This window comes from Dryobates pubescens, chromosome 6 (assembly GCF_014839835.1).
Source record: "Dryobates pubescens isolate bDryPub1 chromosome 6, bDryPub1.pri, whole genome shotgun sequence".
Classification (NCBI taxonomy): Eukaryota; Metazoa; Chordata; class Aves; order Piciformes; family Picidae; genus Dryobates; species Dryobates pubescens.
The window spans coordinates 35,572,068-35,594,317 of record NC_071617.1 but is presented as its reverse complement, the minus strand read 5'-3'; the positions used below and the strand labels follow the sequence as shown (position 1 = coordinate 35,594,317).

The following is a 22,250-nucleotide window of genomic DNA, read 5'->3' as shown; positions in this document are numbered from 1 at the left end:
GCAAAAGCAGGCTGCTCTTATTTACAACACATGCAAACTTTTTCTACCAACATGAGCCTCATGGCATGTTTGAAGAAACTCAAGAGACTTTTTCTCTCTCTCTTTATTTTTATTTGACTGAATGTTTGAAACTATGGACATAATTCATAAATGGGCATCTGCAGTATAGTTCATTTCAGCAGGTGTTTAATCAAGTTATTCTGTGTGAGCTCAAAACAGCTGCAGCTGTGATACGCCATACGTTCATGCCTTCAGGTGTGTCCTGCACACAGTATAGTCACATGCTCCTAATATTTGTTCCAGGTGCTATGAGAGTGTATTGGCAGCCTTGGAAATGCCCAGATTTGCTCATAACTGAAGAAACTGGAGAGGTAGTTACTTAAAAGCAAGCTGCAATTCCTTTTACGGGTGAGTAAAAATTATTTGCATATAATGTTGATGATTCTGCTTGTTGCTATTTTGTTACACTGTTTTTGAGGGTTGGAATTAAGGCAAGTATTATGAAACTACATTTTAGAGGAAAATGATGTACTTTGTGTTCCTAACATACCCCTGTAACTGTGGTTTATTTTTCCAGCATTTCATGAAGATACTAGTATTACCCATTAGTAATAATCCTCAATTATGAGGTGTGATGTGTTTTTGCTTCTATCCTTAGAATTTTGGAAGGAAAAACGTAATTATTTGTCTGGTTTCTGAATAATACTTCATAGTAATAGACCCTGAACCCAATCGTAAGGATATATTAAACCTGCTTTTTGATCAGACTCCAAACAAGTGGTTAGCAGGGAGGTCTTCTACAATGCCCTCCCCCCAACTAGTCCGAGTAAACTGTTTTACCGTTCAAAAGCTATTTTCAGTTAACAGGATTCCAGGGTAGACTTTTAGTTCAGTATCTCTCTATTTGAATAGCTACATCAGTTCTCTGGTAAAATACAAATTGTCTGCCAGCAAGTATTCACCAGAAACTGAAATGCATTTCTGAGCTCAAATGATTGTTTCTTGGTGCTATGTGAGAAAGTTTTCTTGTCTGTGCCTAATATAGCTTTGCAGGGTGTGTGGGCAGCTAGCGAGGTGGCTTTACAGTGTGTGAAAAAGGAAAGTCCTTTTTCTGCTGAAACAAGTTTGAGCTAAATAGCAACACATATAACTTCTGCTAAAGGAGATGGCAGTGGACGATGGAAACCACTCCAAAATCTCTCTTACGTGAGAAATTTTGGGTGCTCAGGTATCTACACTTGCGGGCATTCCAGTTTATGTCCAACTAGGACCACGGAAGCGACTGGCTTCCTAAGGTCTGGCGCTGGCTGAGCGGCCGCGGGTGTGTGTGTGTGGGGGAGTGGGTGATTGGCTTCCAGGCAGAATTGGACCTGGAGCCTGGCCGGGGGCTCCTGCCTGCCCTGTGCCTAGCTTCAGTGCATCGGGCCGCTGGCCAGGGTAGGTGTGCTCCTGGCTCTCCTGAGGAAAGGAGCGGCTGCTCGGTCAGGTTACGCTTCAGAGCACCGAGAGCCCCTACCCAGGGGGAAGGGAGGCAGCATGGGGACGCAGAGGTGCTGCGGAGAGAGATCAGAGCTGTGGTCCCAATGGTCGTAGCCCCACTTCTCCTGTTCGCCACGGTGGGGTCCGGGGTGCGCATCCCGCCCTCGGCAGGGCATGACGCTGGAGCCCCTGGGAGAGGATGCTGGACAAAGGCTTCCCCAGGAGGGAGTGGCAACCGGCCACCGAACCCCGGCCGGTGTCCGCCGGGACGGGGGAGAGGGATCGAACGAACTTTCCCTAGGGGCGCGGGCAGCCCCCTAGGAGCCGGGGAGGAGGAATAGCTGCTTTCCTAGAGGGAAGAGCGGGGCTCTGCCGTGCTGCTTTCCGCTTCCCCGAAGGTGGCTGCCAAGGAGGGGGAGGCGGGGGAGGAGCCGGCTTCATCCTCGGGCGGGCGGCGGCCCCTCCACTGCGCCAACCTGCAGGCGGGCTGGAGCCAGCGGCCCCGCCCGGCCTCCATCTGCGCGGGGCCGCGCCTGCCCTCGCCGCCGTCCCGGGCAGAGCCGCAAGCAGCCGCTTCCCGCTGCGTCGGTCCTGGACTGCAGCTGGCTGGCAGCGAGGGCAACAAGCAGCGGCATCTTGGAGCGCCTTCTTTCGCGAGTGCCCTTTCATCTCACCCTGCCCGTTTCTCTCTCTTACCTGCAGCCGCTCCTTCTCCCTTCACTCCACCCACCTTGTCATTTCTCTTCCCCCCACCCCTCCTTCTTTTACCATTTTCTAGGGTGGTCTTTGTGTGTGTGTGTGTTTTTCCTGTCCTTCTCTTTCTTCTTCCCCCATCCTGTTCATTTTTGGACCCTCTTCATCTAGTGCCTCTTAATTTCTTCATTTCTTCGGATTTTTTCCCTTGGACTTTGCCTTGTCATGTCAAAATGGAAGTCAGGCATGACTGGCTCTCCTCATCCCCCCATGAGGGCTTCGAGCAGATGAGGCTGAAGAGCAGACCCAGGGAGCCTTCCCCAAGCCTCACCAGAGTAGGTGCGAACTTCTACAGCACTGTCAAGCAGCAAGACTACAGTGCCAGTGTCTGGCTGAGAAGGAAAGACAAACTGGAGCACGTAAGCCAGTTTCTATTTCACCCCTTTTTTTAATTTGTAGACCTCTGTCTGGGTACTCTATTAAGCAACCTCTCTACCAGCTTGGACTCCAGAAGAGAAGTGGTGCTCTAGTAATTAGACATGGCTTTTCCAAATGGTAGAGAAAGGACCTACTAAGAGGTCACAGGCTGGTCAAATCTGAGATAAATAGGATGTCAGTACTGTTCCCAAACCACATGCAAGTGTCTTCCTAACTGGAGATTATTTTTTTTTTAATGTTCTTGGTTTATTCATTCTTTGATTCCCGCAAATTCAGCACTGATGTGGGAGGAGAAAGACTAGAATGGTGCAGATGGAGGTTAGAGCATTTATCTCACAGTGATTATAATGTAGGTCTATAATTCCTAAAAGAAAATAACTCTTTTGAAATTCTAGCTCTGATTTCTTTTCATTCCCCTCCTCACCTCCTTCTTATTCATGCATGGGACTTTGGAAATATCCAATCTGTGTAAGGCAGAGGAGATTTCCTTTAAGACATATATTCCTGCAGCAGTAATACATGAGTTAACAAAGTGTGTTTGGGACCACAATAGAATTGATACTGTTGATAGCTCTAGTGAATATTTTATGAGAGTTTAAGGTGCTTCTAAGTGTTCCAGTCTTAGATGATGTTTGAAAGCATTTTTTATGTTACTTCTAACATAAATGAAATGGATTGAGATGACCTGCATACTGTGTAAGAGTTTTCTGAATAGCTTATTAGGTGAAACCCATTGTTACAGTGTACAGTACAATGAAAACAGGAAAGTAGCTGCATTTACAGGGATGCAGAAGAATGTGGATGGGTTTGCATAATGCAACAGTCTGCCATGCTTTACATTAGTGAGTAATTTGTGATCACAGTTGCATTGATTTCAAGATGCACAGAAAAGCATTTTTTTTGGTGATAGAGCCACCTGAAGCCTCTTTGGATAGGAAAGATCTTGTTACAAGCATTTAATTACGTGAAAATCCTAGATGGCATAGTAAATTATTTTAAAGATAAAACCTGAAAAAAGCTTCTCTGTCAACTAATTTATGGAGTAGTACCCTGCCTTCCCAATAACCTACAGAGTATTTTACCTTTGTTAGTGAAACCTTAAACTTGAACTGTTTACATGCCTGGGGAAATGATGAGAACTGATTGACTGTTGGAAATACCACATTTCCAATGCTGAGAAAGGTACTGAGTTATCTGCATTCTTACACATTTTTGTGATTCTTCACACTAACAACAAGGCTTCATAGTAGTAAGATTGTAAGCAGAGTATTCTCCCATTGTGAATTAAGAAAGGTGAGTGCCTTGTCTCAGCACTGTAAAATGTAGAAAGCATAGAAATCTGAGCTCTGTTTTTTGTAAAAAAAAAGGTTTTTGCTACAGATACTTACATATGTAATCAAATGAATGATTATTAATTGTGGGAGGAGAATAATTTGTCAACAGTTTGATAGCTATCTACTGTTTTGGTATCTGAATATTACCATGTTCAAATATCTGTATTTTTAAACTGTACCACAGTATTAGCATGGACAAGAAAAACAGGCAATAATTTGTCTGAAGATTACAAAAGCAAACAATTTTGTGTGGCTTAGTTGGGATGTTTGTTTGTTTGGGTGGTTTGTTTTCATTTGTTTGGCTGGGGGTTTTTTTGGATGAAGTCAATGTTTTGTCACAATAGTAATCTTCAACAACCTTGCTGCATTGGTGTGAAGAGCTTTTTCCACAATCAGTCTGGAATGAATGCATGTTCTTCTGGGGGTTACCTCTCACCTGATGCAGTTATTTTTATTCCCAGATCCAATTTGAACAACATAAAGAAAAAAAATTGGAACATTGATATTTCTTGCTTGTCATGTGGTATTTGTTTCATTGACATTTATTGTGAATACCCTGCAATACATTAAATATGCCAATGGTATATATGTGAAAACACTTTGTTACTTTAAGCTAACTGCATTACTTATGGGTGTTGTAACAGGCTATTACATAGCTCCCCCAAATAAATGTGGACAAAACAGGTATTAATTTCTAGATTGTATTTTGCTCATATGGTTTTGAACCAAGGTTGCATTTTTTTATTTTCAGATAAATATTTGAGGGTTTTGAATCTTTTCTTGCCACGGAACTTATGTCTTGCACTCCACTCTTCCACGCAAAAGATGTACCAATTAATTTGAGATGCATCATTTTGAATGGTACACTCACTGACATATGATAGCTTATGGCCAATATTGGATAATTAAGATACACATACTTTGTGAGGTAAATGGAGGAGTAACAGGAGTAGCAGGAGTAACATTTTATTGCAGCTCCTTCTGAGATAATGATGTTATTTAATACCTACAAAGAAAAACGCAAATGGGGGGAGTGAGCATTCATGGAGACACTGATTTTGAAAGTATGTCATCATAAATTTGATGCTACCTAATGACAGATATTGACAGAAGAAGGGTATATAGTAAGTCAAGCTATGCATGGACAGATGTTGAACTTTTGACATGTACTCTCTAGACTTGGTGGAGGCCATTAGTTTTTGCTTCATTGAAATGATTTCTTAAATTGATTTCAGTGTAGTTGTAATAGAGATAAAATTGGGCAGTATATTTGGTATGCTACTTCCAGTAAATCCTTGTAGACCACAGAAGATACATAATGTTGTCTTTTGTTAAAGTGGGTAGCATGATTTATTAATGTGTGACACTTCTTATTAATCCCTATATGCTTTTAGGAGCTAAAAAATGTCTTTTGAAACCAGTTTTTATCAAATTGTTTATATATTAAAAAAATCTCACACAAGCAGTTTGTTTCTAGATTTCAAAACTATAACAAAATTGTGGATTTTGATGGGTTTTTTTTTTGGTTTGTTTGGTTGGGGTTTTTTTGTACACTGTAGTAAGGTGGTTCAATAGCTGCTGCCATGTCTCTTCTAAAAGCACAGAACAAGTTCAGATGAACAAATATGATACAGTTTCTTTAAGACTGTTCAATATTTAATGATTGGCTGACCAAAGAGGAACTAAAAACCTGGAATGTATTGCCAGTGTCTTGCTAATTGATTGTTCTTCAAATGGATCCTAATACAGTGTCTCCTCATGGGTAAACTGTTTATCTGAATTTTCTTTTTCCGAGTGGCTGTTACACAGATGTACCATGCAAGATCTGAACACAGCTCAACCACGTTCTTTTGTGAGATCAGATGTTGTATTTAAGACTGGATCTGCTGTAACATGTTTAAAGATAGGCCAGTGAGGTGTTTTTGTTGAAGTGAGGCCTCACTGTACGTGTGTCCTGTAGCTGATGTGCCAAAGAGCCATACTTCTAATGGAGGAAAGTAATAGAAGTGTGAGGAATTCTCACATTGCAAATATGACCACAGCAATGCTGCAAACCTGTGAAAGTCTTGTAATTGAGATTGTTCAGATTCTACATATCTGCTTCAGCTAGTTCCTTATACCTTTTTGGGAAGTTCTTTGGCTGATATGGGAAGTGTTGGAGTGAAAACTGTTGTATGAAGTAATCTTAATCTCCTTTGCGTAGTGTTGGCGGTTTTGTCTTTGTATTGCCTTTTTAGAAATGGAATGTGAATTGATTAAGAGGAAAGGAAGGAGGAGGCAGGGATAGAGAGAAAGAGTAGCTAACCTGATAGCCTTTAGCTGGTGGGAGTTACCCTATGTCTAGTTTAATTTACAACAGCTCTCTGTCATGTCTGTGTATCCTTCAGTAATGACAAGTACTGTCTAGCTTCTTTCATACTGCCTCCATAAAGAAATGTAGACAACTTAGTTTTAAATAACCAAAATGTTTTTAAAAAGCAGGATGGAGTTTTTTGTAAGACACAATAGATATTCTTCAAGCATATATTCTATTTTATAACAAATTCAGGTATTCTGTCTCCAAGGTGTAGTAACAGCCTTTTTCTAAGAATTTTGAAATGTAATTAATTATGTTAGAACAGTTTAAATTTTGTCTTTTAAGAAGCTGCTTCAAGACTTTAACTATTGGGGAGGTTTCTTAAAAGTAGTTTTGCATGCTTTAAAAGAAGTTTTTTTGCATTACTAGATAACATTGTTAAAATGAGGAAGTATAACATTAATTTTCTAGTGCAGTGACAGTCCTCCTATGTCTGTAACACTTTGTAGTCTGTAGCTGCTTGCACTCTGTCCACGGTTCTTGGGAACTAGAGCAGATTGTTTGAGGATGTATCTAGATTAGGGAATAGGTACATATCAGCCATACATATCCCCTTATCAGCCAAACTGGGGACCTGTGATGCTCCTTGCTTGTGACCTGTATGCCCAGGTTTCTAGAACAGAGAAACAATGTAGTGTGCCTAGGTGTTACTGTACTTGGTGGGGATGCAGCTGAGCCAGTTACAGAGAACTGAGGCATCCCCAGATTCACCTGTCTTTAGTGTTATAAAGGAGGGCCATGTGGGGGGAGTTACAAGACCCTCAGAAGTTCAGGAGGAGAAGAGGAACAAATGACTTGTTGGTGCCAATTAAGTTTATTAATTTAATTGGAAATTAATTTGCATTAGGTCACAGAATTACTTTTTTTTTTGTATGCTTATCCATCAAAACTTAATCTGATTTAAAAAAAAATTGTGAAAATAAATGTTGTTTTTAAGGTTTGTTCCTCAAAATTCTTCCCCTTTTATCTGGCTTCTTTAGTTTTGATCAATGTCTTGTGCAATCTGACAGTGTGGATAATATCTATCCCTGGACAGAGAAATATTAGAGTGGTATTTTTAGCAATACTTCGTTGGCTTGGTCTCTGAAGACAGAGACAAATTTACCATTTTTTCCACTTTTGCACAAGTGTGTACTCTCTTCTCTATGTGCAGTATTTGTAGATGAATACATTTGTGCATTTTGTTAATTTTTCTTATTTAAACAAGGAATTTTTAAAAGCTCAGTAAGTTCAACTTCTAACTATATGGTGCCAAAAGAATCAGCAGATTATAGTTGCTGCAGCTCAAATACTAGTAATTATATTCTAATTTTTGTTCCTATTTGTATTTCTCTATTTACAGTTGTAATTAAATATTTACTAGAATGAAAAAGCTAGCGTGTTTGAGAACTGCTGCTAACGAAACAAATAGTGATTCAGGTAATTCTTGTCATCTTGGATTTCCCCAAGACATCTTGAACTGTTTAGAGCAGAACCAAATTTGGATCAGTGCTGAGACAGCAATTGTGACCAGTTCAAATTTCATGTTACTGTTGTTACTGTAATAAAGGCATATTTACTTTGTTCTTGATTCTCTACCTTAATTCTTTAAAAGCCATTCTAGTATATGTTATACAAAGCCTATCATAAGCAGATGTGTGCTTGTTTTGAAACACATAAATGGGTATAACTAATGTCATGTGGCAAGCCTCACCAGTGCTTTTTGTGCCACAGAAACTGTGTTGCCGCCCATTAAATTCCCTGATTGATCCTTTCTAGGCAGGAGCTTTTTCATAAGGGTAAATGTGTTTTCTGAGTAAACTTCAGGCATTACCTCAGCTGAACTCAGGGGAATGGTGTTAAAGGTGACAGCGATTTGAATGCTATTTCATCACTGCAGTTTGTGCGTGTGTGTTTGATCTTGTTCCAAAGCAATGGCTAAGTCTCTAGTGACTTCACATCTATGGATTTAAGTTGCATGTAAGCTCCATGCTCAACTGGGTTTGGGGCAAAGAAGCAAGTCCAATATATGGAATTAGGCAGCTGGAGGGAAAATTCTATCTTGGAGTGCTCACCTTATCTTGAGCTTTAAGTCTCTGTGTCATCAGGCTAGATGGTGAATATAGTCTTTCACAACTCTTCAGTTATCACAGGAAAATCTTTAAGAGGATATGGGAAGGACAGAAGACATTGCAATGTAACAAATGGGTAATAAGAAAGTGTATGGTGCATGCGAAAAATTACATAGATCCCATTGCCCACCCTTAAGGTGTTTCATAACGGTGAACACAGAAGGAAGTCTGACAGTTACATTGTAAACTTCAGTTATCTGTGAAGGCTAATGAATGGATACCTAAAGAAAACTCAGTAAAGTGAAACTACATGTGAAATTTTTCTTTGCTCCTGATTACAATAGTTCTGTTCCTCATTGCAAAGCGTAGGTGAAGAAGATGCCTGTCATGCTGAAAATCAAATCAAAATTAAACCAGAATATGATCTCCATTTAGTGACAACAGATCAGTTTGTGCTCATGTAAGTAGAAATGTGCACGTGTTTTAATGACAATAATTGAGAGAAAAACCCAAGCAACCTGTTACCTTTTGTGGAATATTAAATAGATGAGCAAATACAAGAATGCGTGTAGATGTGACTGGTGACAACAACCAAGATGAAGACACTTGTCAAGTTACAGTGTTTACACATAGTTGTTTACTGGGGTGAAACCACAAGCATCTAGAAAGGCTTTTGTTGCTAAAACACTAAGAAAAAACCCTAAGTGATTAGAGAATATAAAGAAATTCTGAAACAACATCTTTCCTGTGTCTTTTTGGTGGCTGCTGATGGAAGTTGGCCTATAGTATTTTCATGGGCAGTGATAAAACAGACAGCATACATTAAGTTGGGATGATGAGTAGAGTGCAGTAAGTTTGGGCTAAGGTGCTGTCAGTTTGCTCTAGGACCCAAACTGCAGTAAGAGCCTATGGAGCACAATGAATGGGGATTTCTCGTCTTTATAAGTGTAAGTGGATGTGCATTTGTAACCCCGTGCTGTCCATTCACTGTTACCATCTGGAATGAAGTGGTTCAAAGGTTTCAAATCAATGGGTTGGCTGAGGTAACAATTGCACTTTTTCCTTTCTTCCTCTAAATCAGTATGGGCAGTAACTTTTTCCTGCTTATTAAGAATTGTCTGATGGCCTGCAGCAGTCTGTTTAGTTCTGTACATTCTCATGCTAAAGATAGGCAATCTCAGCATGAGTGAACAGTGTGCTGCAGCACCAAAGAAGACCAACAGGATTCTGGATTGCATCAACAAGGGCATTACCAGCAGAGATAAAGTCTTTATCCCACTCTACTCAGCACTTGTCAGGCTACACCTGGAGTACTGTGTGCAGTTTTGGCGTCTGCCATACAAAAACAATAGATGCAGGCAGGCTGGAAAGCATCCAGAGAAGGGCCAGAAGAATGATCAGGGGACTGGAAGACCTGCTGAGGGAACTGGGTTTAGGGGAGAAATTGTTGCCATATACCAGTACATGAAGAGTGGCTACCAGGATAAGGGATACTGTCTTTTTACACAGAATCGCATGGAAAAGACGAGGGCTCATAGTTACAAGTTACTCCTGGGGGAGATTCTGATTGGACTCCAGAAGAAAATTTTTCACAATGAGAACAGTTAAATGTTGGAAGAAACTCCCAAGAGAAGTAGTGGAATCCCCTACATTGGGCCATTTTAAGACTTGGCTTTAAACCACACAATGACCTCGAAAGGTTGGACCAAATGATCCTGGGGGGTCCCTTACAACTGGACATTCTGTGATTCACTGATACTGACCTTTGTGGTCTTTGATGCTGTGGCCATTTGACGCTGTGCCTTTAAGAAAGGGGCACACTGGCTAAATGTTTGTAAAATATTTTGGTATTCTAAACGAATTTCATTGGTAGGATTGTGGGAGGTCAGATTGGACCCGGGGGGAGCTGGGAACTTTCTCTCAGTCTTCCTTCCTTCACTGTCCCACTCGGCTGGATCTGCTTCTGGGCTTCTTGCCAAAAGATAAGAACTAACTCCCTGTGCATAGGCCTCCGCTTGCTGTACTAACTCCCTTTTCGTCTCTTCTTCTACCTCTTTTGGGGGAGAAGGGAGGTAGGGGGGTGAAGGGGGCACAGGGGGAAGCCCCCCTCTGTGGGGGGTCTGGTTTCTGGTTGAGTTCATTTGCTGTATATTCCTGTATATATTGTAAAATACCTGTGTTTGTTGTGTTACATAGAATCTGTTTCCTTGTAAAATATAATCTAATTTCTCCAACTGGGTTTAGCCGTGGTCTCTTTCTCAGTGGGGGAGGGAAAGCAGAGCCTTTCCTTTCGAACCACCACAGATGCCTTATGGAAAAGTGGTTTCTTCATATTTATCAGAACTTAAAATACTTAGTTCTGGTAGGATAATGAGCCTGTGCTTCACATAATTCAAACCTGACTTCAGTCATGGTTTGAAGAGCTTGCTAAACCATGGAATTTCTTCATGTATCTTTTCATAGAAAACCAGTATGTTTCATGAAGAATTAACTTCTGCCATTTAAAAGAAACCAACCCAAACACCTCATTTAGAGTCCTTGCATACAGTTCTCTGCATGTGCTGCTTAAAACAGTATGGGTGAAGTACATTCAGTGCTGCATCTGTTGAATCTGTGGTCTTTACATCCCTGAGAAGAGAAATCTTTTGAGCAAGTCCAGTTACATAAAGATTACATAGCTGCTTTGGTTGGTGCAGTTGATGGGATGGTTCTAAGGAATCACAAGTTGAAAATGAATGGCTTAAGGCAAGCAAATACAAAGAACACAGATATATTAAAGCCTAGTAATCTTGAAATTGTTTGTAATTTGAAACTGGTTTTGGAGTGATTTCTTTGTGGACCATGACATGCCATATCTGTGAGTCTGAAGACTGATGGGTGATTATTTGAGATGCTGTGAGCATCAAAAGATATCAGTATACCAAATGATTTTTCAGGCACTTACAGTGAGCCTGATTTGTTGTTTAAATTGCAGCAGAAGTTCCTTTACATCTAGCATGAAACAAAGTCACTTAAGTGTTTTGGGAAACGTTACCTTTTGAACAAATCAATTTTCCTTTGTCAGTGTGAGCTGCTGTCCCTGCAGACTTTTCTTTCAGTTCTCTCTTGAACATGTGACAAGTAGATAGGAGCTAACCTTTTCTGGTTTATTTTATCCCATTTTATACAGTATTAGTCTCTGAGCTTTGTTGTCATGGCTTAGTTACATTCCAGCTTTCTGCAGCATGAGTTTGAGGCGCCACCTTGTATTCTCTGGTTGTGTGGTATATGGTCTTAATGTACATTAGCTTAAATTAATTTTTCTGCAACCATGTGACAGCTGAAGCCTTAGATGGCTTTAAATTTCAATTTTTAAAAGATGTTTTGTTTTCTCTTCAATTTGTGCACTTTGTTCCCCCAGTTTGTCTGTGCTGGGACTCTTCCAACCATTCTGTTTGGCTTTAAGTAACTGTTTATTTATATCTAATTTTTAGAAGCCATTGTATTGCACAGCTGTTTCCCTTTATACTTCTCTGAGGTTGGGTTTATCAACCCAAACCAAGGCCTTGGGGTTTTCTTTTTTTTCCATAATCTAATCAGTTATTTCATGATGCTTAATTTTAAAATTGGTTTTCATTGTTTCCTTGTCCCCACCTGCTGCCCTGTCCTTTTGAACTTCTCTGACAAATCCACAGCCCTGTTTCGCAGTTGCATGCCACCTTTTGTGTTGTGTCTTGTGTAGAACTCTCAGAAGAACTGCAGCGAGACGTACATAGGACAGGCAAAAGTAACTCTGCTTTCTCAATGTGTTTGCGTAATTTTTGTACTGGCAGGGTAACACTTTCTAAAGTTCTTAAGTGATTTAAACTTGTAAGTCCTGAGTATGCACTTTTGAAAACTTTTAAGCTGCAATGGTAATGGAAGGTTTCTGAGTTGTGTGACAGTTTCAGTTGGGCAATAGGCTTGCAAGTGCAGTCTATAGATTTAGTAATATAAAATACAATGATTGTGCTAAGAACAGAAATTTTTGCCACCAGTGTGGCTTTATTTTGTCAGCCAACGGCATGTTCATTCAGAGTCTTCCATCCTTATAATTTTGAGAGCTCGGAGCTTTTCAGTGCTGAGAAATATAAGCACCTGTACTTGTGCCTTGAGAGGGATAGAAATACTGTTTCTCAGTATTATGGAATCTATTTCCCAAAAAATAGACAACTTAGAGTGCATCTTTCAAGGGTAGTCTGTGCAGGTAGCAAATGGAATTTTCTCTGATTTAGGGAGAAATTTGCAGCAGATACAGAAATGCTTTTTTGCTATAGGAGCACTACTATTACTTTGGGATTTACAAGCCACAGTACATAAGACACACAGGAAATATTTGAAATTTGTGTATGTTGTAGATCTCAGAATACCACTGTATGTTGTGTGGTTTTTTCCACCCCCAGAAAGCCCAGTTCAAATGTCTGTGTGTATGATGTCACCCAAAACCAGAGGTAAAATAAAAATGATGGTTTTTTTCTTTCTTCCTTCCCCCACCCCCTAGTTGTTAATTTTCACACATAATGGCCTCACTTGATTTGTTTAAATATACTTGCTTATTCTGAGATACAAGAATTTTAGTTTCTTTCTGTAAGGTTGTTATACTACTTGAACCATGTCACGGTAACTTCAGTCATCATTATTTCCATGTGATTCACCCATTGCATGCTATGACTAGTCTCCATTTGTCAGTTGAATGACAGTATTGTTTTCCAGAGCTGAAATTCTTTAATTTGTGTGGTGTTTCAGGAACATTTTCATTTGATACATGAAGCATGAGTTAATGTGGATATTTTGGCTAATCAGATGTGGTGTTTTGGCCCTGGCTAGGTGCCAAATTCCCACCAAAGCTGCTCTATCACTCCCCTTCTTAGATGGATAGGGAAGAGGGGAAAATATAACAAAAGCCAGTTATAAGATAGAGACAATTTAATAATAATGATAAGCAAAAGCAATAGGCCACACAGAACTGAAAGCAGAGAGGGAGGTTAATCTCTGCTTCCCATCAGCAGACGGTGGTCGGTCTCGGGAAGCAGGGCTCTCTGTGCTGCGTGGTTCCTCTGGAGGACAGACGCCATGGGTGAATCCCCCAACTGCCTCCTTTTACTTTGTTCTTATATCTGAGCTGATGTCATATGGCATGGGGTACCCCTTTGGCCAGTTTGGATCAGCTGGCTTGGCTGCATCCTCTCAGTGTACTCTCGGGGCAGGGAAGTGTTGCAAAAGCACAGCCTGGGTGTTTGGCTCAGCAGTAGCCAAAACACTGGTGTGTTATCAACACTCAGCTACAGCACTGCAAAACATAGCACTAGAGGGATGCTTTGAGGAGAATTAACTCCAGCTCAAGCTAAAGCCAATACATCAGGAAATTTTTTAAATTTTTTTTTTTCCTTCTGCTTACCTACTGTTTGTGTTATGAGACAGGAAAACATGGAGTATGGGGAAGATCATGAGGTCCAATAGGGACAAGAGTTGCCTCCAAGTACAGTATTAGCAGCAGTTTCAATTCTTGAATGACTTGCAATACATTTTTCTTGTTCACAAATATGATTTCCAATTGCAGGTAAAAAAGCATTGAACTGGTGGGTGCTTGAAATAATACCGTTCCTTTCCTTTTCTATACCCTGAATTGATGGCCATGTATATATCTTAATGGAAAACTCAATATGGACTAATTGCAAGGGAAGGAGAAGGTGTTATTTAAAACTCAAACTGTCTGCGGAAAGTTCTCTAACACCCATAAGAAGCTGATTTTCCCCAATATATTCAATTTTAAAGGACTAGAGGTGTTGATTTTACATTTGTCTTTTCATTTTGTCTTATAATTTGGAATTTCAAATTCAGAACTAGTTTGTGTTCTTTCTTTTTCTAGAGGCAATGACAGATACTTTGCTCTTCTAGACCAGAAGAGAAGTTATGTACCACTTGGAAAACCTGTTTCCAAGATGCCATTTATTTATTTTTGGCTTTGTTATGTTATTTGGTTTGATGTCATTTTAAGGATCTTTGTTTTCAACTTTTTTTCACCACCACACCTTTGTTTTTACTCTCAGTCAGAGGGAAAATGAAATCCCTGTATTCTTTACATAAGGATTTAGCCAAAAGGTTGTGAGATTTTTTTGTTGTTCTGCTACTCTAGACAAGAAAACATAATTTTTTGCATGACTATGTTACCCTTTGTTAATGCTAGCTAATTAATCCTTTTGCTTTTGCTGTGGACTAATCTCAGTTGCTTATTCAAAAGGCAGCTCATTGTTAAGCAGTTTTATTGGTCCTTGATCCCCTGCCAAGTGTAAGGCTTTACATTTACCTCTGGCCTTCACAGGGCTCCTCTCAGACTGCCTCTGGAGACTGTTGAAATCTGCCGGATTGCTAGCCTTGTGCTGCCCATGAATGTGCTGCAAGTCATTCTGTCCAAATTGTCCAGATCACTAATGAGACATTAAACAATGCAGACCCTGGTAGCAATCCCTGAAATACACATGTAGAATCTAACTTCTAGTTGGACTCTGTATGCTGACTGCAACCCTTTTAGCCCAGTAGATCACCCAATTTTCAACCTGTTTTGTATGGTTATGCAGTACACATCTTGCCAGTTTCCCTGTTAGAATTATATGGAAGACTGTCCAGAAGCCTTGCTCGTGTCAAGATATCTTTGCTTTCTTGTAGTCTACAGTGTCTCATACAGGTGGCATTCTGATTAGTGGAATACAATTTGCTCTTGTTAAATCCAAGTTATGTCCACATCATCTTCCTCACTTGCTGCCTTCCCTCTTGAAGTATGAAAACCATTTGGCTGATTCCTGACCTTGGGCTCATTTTGACTGTGGGAAACATTTTCCATTTCCACCTTTAAGAAATTCCTGCCCAGTACCTGCACTTTAGTGCACCTGCCTATTACCTTCATAGGATGACTCCCAAGACAGCCTGTCTGCAGTTAGATTGGCTGTTACTCTGATGAAAAGATTAGAGACAGTATTTGTGAGAGTTTGGTGTGTGGTTTTTGGGTGTTTTTTGGTTTTGTTCTGTATTGGAGAAAGGACTATTTAACAGTAGCAGTGCTAATGTGAGACTCAAAAAACATTGAATTTTCACTTAATCATGAGTTTATATTCAGTTTCTTGGTCTCCACCAGAATCCTCAAGGCCTCTTGTGCAAAGCTGCTTTCCCGCTGAGTGCCCTCAGCATGTATGGATATATGTAGTGCTGGGATTCTTCCTCACCTGGTGCAGGCTTTTGTGCATCCCTTTTATTGACCTTAGTGAGGTTTCTGTCAGCCCAATTCTCCAGTTTGTCAGGTCCCTCTGGATGATATTAGCCTCCCAGTTTTGTATTATCTGCAGTTGTGTTGAGGGTATGTTCTTCCTCATCATCCAGACCATTAATGAAGCTGTTGAATGGGGCTGGAGCTAGTATCTATCCCTGGGGCACATCACTAATTCCTTGCCTCCAACTAGACTTTGTGCCACTGATCACCACCCTCTGGGCCTGGCCTTTCAGTGGATTTTTTGATACACCTCATTGTATGCTTGTCCAGCCTGTACTTCATCAGACTCCCTGTGAAGACCTTACAAGAGACTGTGGAAGACCCAATATGACTGCTTGAACCAGTCTATAAAAACAAAACAAATCCCCACCTCGTTTCTTTCTTCTAAAGTCACTGGAGTAGTTATTTAAACCGACAGGCAGTCTTTGGCAGAGTTACACATTTGGTTACATTTATGTGCACCCTTACAAAAGACTTTTTTTTTTTTTTCCCCCTCTCTCATTAAGTTGTAGCTTACATATGCAAAATGTCCCACAGAGACCTGTTAACTAGTACCTGTTGCACTGGTGAAAGGTCACTTAATAAAAATATGTATAGGAAGTGTATTTTATATGACTTTTTCTCAGAATGTAAAAGTTGCTTTTCTGGGAAATGTGAGAAAGAAAAAATGGCATAGTAAGTGTATATACTTGCTACCAGCTCTTGTAACAGTGTATGTTTCATAACTTGATCACTGGAAGCATGGCCATGAATATATCCCTCTGAAGTAAATCATGAACAACAAGACTGAAAGGAAGACTAGAATTCACATAGTCTATTCTTATGCCTCTGGAATGCATTTACTATAGCTAAGTGTAATGTTTAATTTTGGATGTAGTTATACTTTAAGCATGAGGATAAGGAATTAAAATAGTAGCTTCTGCTAAGAAAATATTTAGAGCTCAATATTCTTGCATTTTTATTGTCCAGATGAAAGTATCTAGTCTTTTTCCTTACAGTTTCTCTAAAAACTATGAAATAATGCTCTCTGCTTACAAATTTACCATGGTCCTGTGGGTTAGTAATACTTTTTAATTTATTTTTTTTATGCTTGGTTTTACTGTTCTATCTTGAAATAAACTAAAGAAGTTCAGCTGAAATAAAGCACCACCTCTTGTACACAAATGTAGCCAGAAGTACAACTGTATTAGGATTGAGAAATAAAGCAAGTGTGCAAATTCTTTCTCAAAATATAAAGTAAGCTCACCCTTATTCTTAATGTTGGGGTTTTTCTTCCTGCTTACTTGTTTTATCTTCCTGTCCGCTTGTGTCTGTTTAGTTTCCTGGGACATGATCCAAAGCCATTCCAACTCTGTTAATTCCAATGAACTTGTGATCAAGACCTTAAAATTCTCAATTTTAAGCTCTGCAGGAAGAAATGTTGATGGCTTATACAGTGCTGATTACTGTGAAACTGTTGTTTTGAGGGCTTTAAGCTGTGCTTAATTTTCAAGAGTATATTCAGCACAGATGCAAACTAGTTGTAAAGTGCTATTGTTTCTGGTTTTCAGAAAATCAGTCGTGTCAACATTCTTCAGTAAGATACATGCTGAAGAGGCAGCTTTGCTGGTAAAAATTTACTGTTATCCATTAGCAATTGTAGTTTTTATGTAAGTAAGATGGAGATTAAGTAAAAATTTATGAATACAGTAATTCATAGACTCTCTGGTTGACAGATTGCAGTAAGTATGCTTTGGTTATAAAGTATAACAGACAGCACCTGTTTTATGTTCATGCCCATCAAACTTCAGGGAGTTGTTGGTTTTTTAACTTGTGTTGCTGTACTATTTTTGGTTTGATTTTTTTCCCCCCTTTTTCCTTGAAGAATTGCCATTTAATTTCCACCTAAAGATAAAACCAACCTGAGAGTATAAAAAGTTGGAGGTCACCTTTATTTTTTTAACAGCATACTGTATGGTAATAGGGATTGGTGTTCTCTGCTGAGATTTTGTGCAGTGCAGCGTACAAAAGCTGTGAGAGAGAGGTCTTGTCATGAAGGCTAAGGAGATAGAATAAAGGCACAGAACAGTAACTTGTCTCTCAGTTTGTTGGTTTGGGATTTAAATTAGTTCTCTGACTCCTAGATTGGTGTCCTAGCCACTATCCTTAATTTTCTGGCTTCTGTCTGTGAATGTCTGTAAGATGAGACATCCTGGCCTCAATTTTCATCTATCCCTGGCATTTGCATAAACTGTCTTCAACAGCAAAGAGTACAGAGCAATACCATCAGATTTTTAAAGCAAAATATTTGGTGTTAAGGCTGAGTGTTGATACTATACACACTTGGGAGGCTTAAACAGGACTAACTCTAGTCTAGTTCCATTGACTGAACATCTATTAGCAGTTTCTGAGTATTAATTGCACTCCTGAAAAGCATGTGTGAGTTTAATGCAGGTAAAGACAGCTGCATATTTCTAGATCACTCTGTGAAACAAACTTAAGTGGGGAGTATGGTGACTGGTCCAGGAGACTACTGTAGAAGGACTTAGTAAGTTATATGATGGTAAGTCCAGGTGTATGCTTCCCTGTTGTCAATACAGTGTGATCTGTCCTACTTAAGAGATGTGCATTTAATAAATGTGCAAATATTCTATGGACCTTTCCCAGGAACTACTGGTTCATTAATGGAATAAGAAAATTAGGCTCTACCACCAACGTCCTCTTCAAAGCTATGTCCATATTCCAGACTCAAGAATTGCAGAATTGTTTCAGTTGGAAGTCCTCCAAGATCATGTCCAATTGTCAACCTGACACCACCATGGCCATTAAACCATGTCCCAAAGTGCTCTGGTTGGTCCTGTATTGCTGGCAATGTACTATGCAAGAGGCAATAGGTAATTTCGAATCCTGCGCCTCGTGGCTGCCAACTACAGAGGAGTCATCTGACAGTTTGGGAGTGCTGGACAGCTGTTCTTTGCCTGCAGTCTCTACAGCTGCTACCCCAAATGCCCACTTGTGCCCTGTAGGGTCCTTAAAACATCCCTCCCGCAGAAAATCAATGCCAAGAATGCAAGGTGCATCTGGACCAGTCAGTATGTTGTGCTTTCCCCACTAGTTCCTGGTCAGGCTTATCTCAGCCTGCAGTGCGGTCAAATCTTGTGAGCCCTCTGTGACTCCTTGAATGCTTCTGGGCTCAGCCCTTTTGTAGCTCGATGGTATCAGGGTGCATTGGGCCCCTGCATCCACCAGAGCTCAGTACTTCAGGGCTTCTGAAGTGCCAGGCCATTTCACATAGACATCCCAGTACACTCTGTTGTCCCTGGCCTCCACTTGGCTGGAGGTAGGGCACTTCTAATGCTGGCAGCGATGCCCACACTTGTCACAGGGTCCTGTGTTACTAGGGGGAGGGTCTCTTGAGCAAGAGGGACCCCTCTGGGAAACTGGGGCAGCCCTTCCGGGCAAGTTATCCCCATTGTGGCCACCTTGCAGTTCCCACACTCTGTCCCAGAGGGCGTGGGTTAGCCATGTCAGCTGTCCGTGTTTTCTCTGTGGTCACAGAGAATCCTCCATAGAGACCCCCTTGACATTCCCTGATTAGCTTGGGGTGATCTCTTAGGAGGAGAACACCTATTCCTGATTGCTGAAAAATAAACCCATTCTGAAGGGGAAGGGGAAAAAGAGGTATTGTTCTCCTTTTTCAGTTCAGACATGGAGGCCTTAACCTCTTTAGTCATAGCTTCTGTGGCTGAGATTATAAATCTCTGATTTACACCATCCTCATATTCCCTCAAGTCACTAGCAAACTCACAGTTTTAGGACTTCGATTCTGTCCAGTCAGGAGCATCCCTAGTGTGTGTGCATGTTTTTGAGGGGCACCCTGGGTGAGTTTCTTTATGAAGGACCATCTCATGGGCACCTCATCTGGGCCCAAGGGGAGCTGGCTGTCTCCATGTATTATTTCCAGCACAGCCATCTGTCTCAGATACCAAATGCCCTGTTCCATGGCTGTCCATCTAATTGGGGCCCAGGACAAGTTGTCTTTTGAGTGGTATCGGCTCTTTCTGGGCCCTGATCTTCAATGCCATAGTGTGTTCCATCGAGTTTTGCTAACTCTTTGTCCAAACTGGCATCACAGGGAGACAGGGAGCCTAAAAATTTCACCTTCCTCTTATCTAGATCTACTGTGTCCACACCTTCATCTCAACATCTCAGGGCCCAGTTTAGTATTGTCTCACCTTTCTGTGCATAATCCAGATGAGTTTGCCTTAATTTCTTTCTGGGCAGAGATGTAATAGTCATCATCTGCTGATCTGAGTCATCCTCATCCACTGGTGGGTTCTGTGAGGTGCTGGGTCCTGCTGATGTGCCTTCCTCACCATCCGTGTTTAGAGATGATTTTTGCATCATTTTCCTCCGTGTGGTGACAGATGCATCAGGGGTTAAGTATGGAACTGCTGATGGGGGGGGCTAACACTTGTGTCTGGGGCTGAGGTTGAGACCAGGCTAGGCAGCACTCACTACAACCGGACCCCTCCCTCTTTGTGTCCTTGTTTACAGTGCTTAATGTTCACAGCACGCCACCCCTCGGCTATCAGAGTTTACAAAAGACTGCATCGTGCCCATTGTCTTTCTGCTGAGAGTTCTTAATGGGTTAGCACCTCCTCCTCCCCACAGGGCTACAGTGATTGCTGCTATGAATATTACTTTTAAAAGTCCACCTGGATCCGGTTTCTTTTGTCCCCTAGGGGAAGCAGGGCTCTCGCAACCCTCTCCCCCAGGATGGGTGTAACCCAGGACAGGAGGCTTTGTAGCGTTCAGAGGGCTCATTAAAGCAGTGAAGATGGCCTATGGAAAAGTGAGCAGAAGAGATTTACTAGAGTTCTCTAACTTCCTTTTCTGAAGAACTGTTTTTCATCAAAGAATGAATTTCTTCGTTTTGAAACCAGGAGAAAACCCATTGTGTAGGGGGTTTGTTTTTGTTTTACGGAGAAGGGAGATTTAGAAGTCTTTTTGGACGACATTCAATATGGTGTAGAATGTGGCTCTGAGACAAGTGATTAAGAGAGGTGGTGCTCGTAGTTTCAGTCTCATATTGGGAAAAGCATTAAGTTCCTCAAAGCCAGGATAATGTAGCCCTAAAGAAAGGCAGAGACAGTGTAAAAGAGATGTTAATAATTACCTGCAAGTATTGAGATCAGAATATAATCCAAATGCAATTTATGTAAGTGTAAATAAAGCGCACGCACACAGAGAAGATTTAGATCCGTGGAAAGTAATTTGCAACTTAGTCTAAGCTGATTCATGTTTTTAATAGTTCTTGTAAACCATATGGACTATGTGGACGTACTGTGGCTTTGTCTCCAGTTAGTGGTCAAATTATTTACAGCACATTCAAAGACTACTATTATCTTAAGGAAATTACTATATTGAGGAAGCTTTTTCCTGTGGGCTGCAGAAATGCTATGCATAATCCTTGTAAGGGAGGGAAATAATTACTTTTTTGGAAAGAAGGTGGCAAGGGTATTAGGGAGGTAGAAGGTCTTTTGTATAGTGTACAAAGGATTTTCATTGATATTACAATTACATATGAGCATTGTATCATTAAGATTCTTCATTGATGAAAATGTGTGGCTGAGGATGCAGGGGTGCTTTTTGGGACAAGCTTCTCTGTGTTGTAAAGCAATGAATGTGTCGCAAAACCAGCTACAATGTGAAGGCAACTCCAACTATGTTTTCACTATTCACACGTCTGACTTGTAGATTCTTGAATGCCTTGTGTGAGTTGTTTGGGTCTGTTCCTCCTGAAGCTTATCCAGACCAGACTGCTAAGAAGATCACAGTACTCAATAAATGTAACATGTAATAGTAGTTTTGTCATCTGAAGAGTAGTTGCCCAAAGGAAAAATGGGAAAGGCTTAAGACATCATTCTGCAATGTGTAGGATTCTCTATATATATTCCTTAGCATTTAGTTTTTAGAGAGTGATTTATTTTTTCCCTGACAGATCAAGCTGAGGTCTTTTCAAAGCCCTATTTTTCAGTTGTATAAACAAGTGGAAAAGGCAACAAGTAAAACACAGCTACAACTACTGCAATGACATGTGTGCTACAGCAACAAAGAATTTGTCCTGGGCCTCAATTCCCTCTTGGAACTGACCTGATTCCTTAAAACCATTATGTGATTAAATCATTAATGAATTTAAGCTGTACCTTCTTTTCAGCTTGACTGGGTAATAAGTTCATTAAGTTATTCATTACCCAACATTAAATTTCTGAACAGTAGCTTACAGACATGATGCAAAAATGTGGGTATTAATCTAAATGACTGTAAATGCATATTCCTTTCTTCCTCTGTGAGTGTAGTATAATGACTGTATGCACCAGGCACACAGTGTATTCTTGTTCTTTCTCATGCTTCAGTATACAGTGGGTTTAAATTTGCTACTCAACCACTATTCCACTGTTCAGTCACTTCCTGCTGGCTTTAAAATACAGCTTTACAAGGAGATTGCAATATTTCATCTGTAAGATGTATCTGCTTTGGTTTGGGTTTTTTTTGCTACCTTAGTCATAGAATCATAGAATTGTTAGGGTTGGAAGGGACCTCAAGGATCATCTAGTTCTAACCCCTGTGCTATG

General features: G+C 40.5%; 1 protein-coding gene across 1 annotated transcript in view; it reads left to right on the top strand.

The window, feature by feature from the left end:
* The first annotated feature begins 2,279 nt into the window (after window positions 1–2,279).
* Window positions 2,280–22,250, top strand: part of PLD5 (phospholipase D family member 5) — a 194,375-nt gene continuing 174,404 nt past the window's right edge. Inside the window, 1 exon segment of the mRNA XM_054162294.1 lies at window positions 2,280–2,591. Coding sequence (XP_054018269.1) covers window positions 2,406–2,591 — 186 coding nt within the window. The 5' untranslated portion in view covers window positions 2,280–2,405.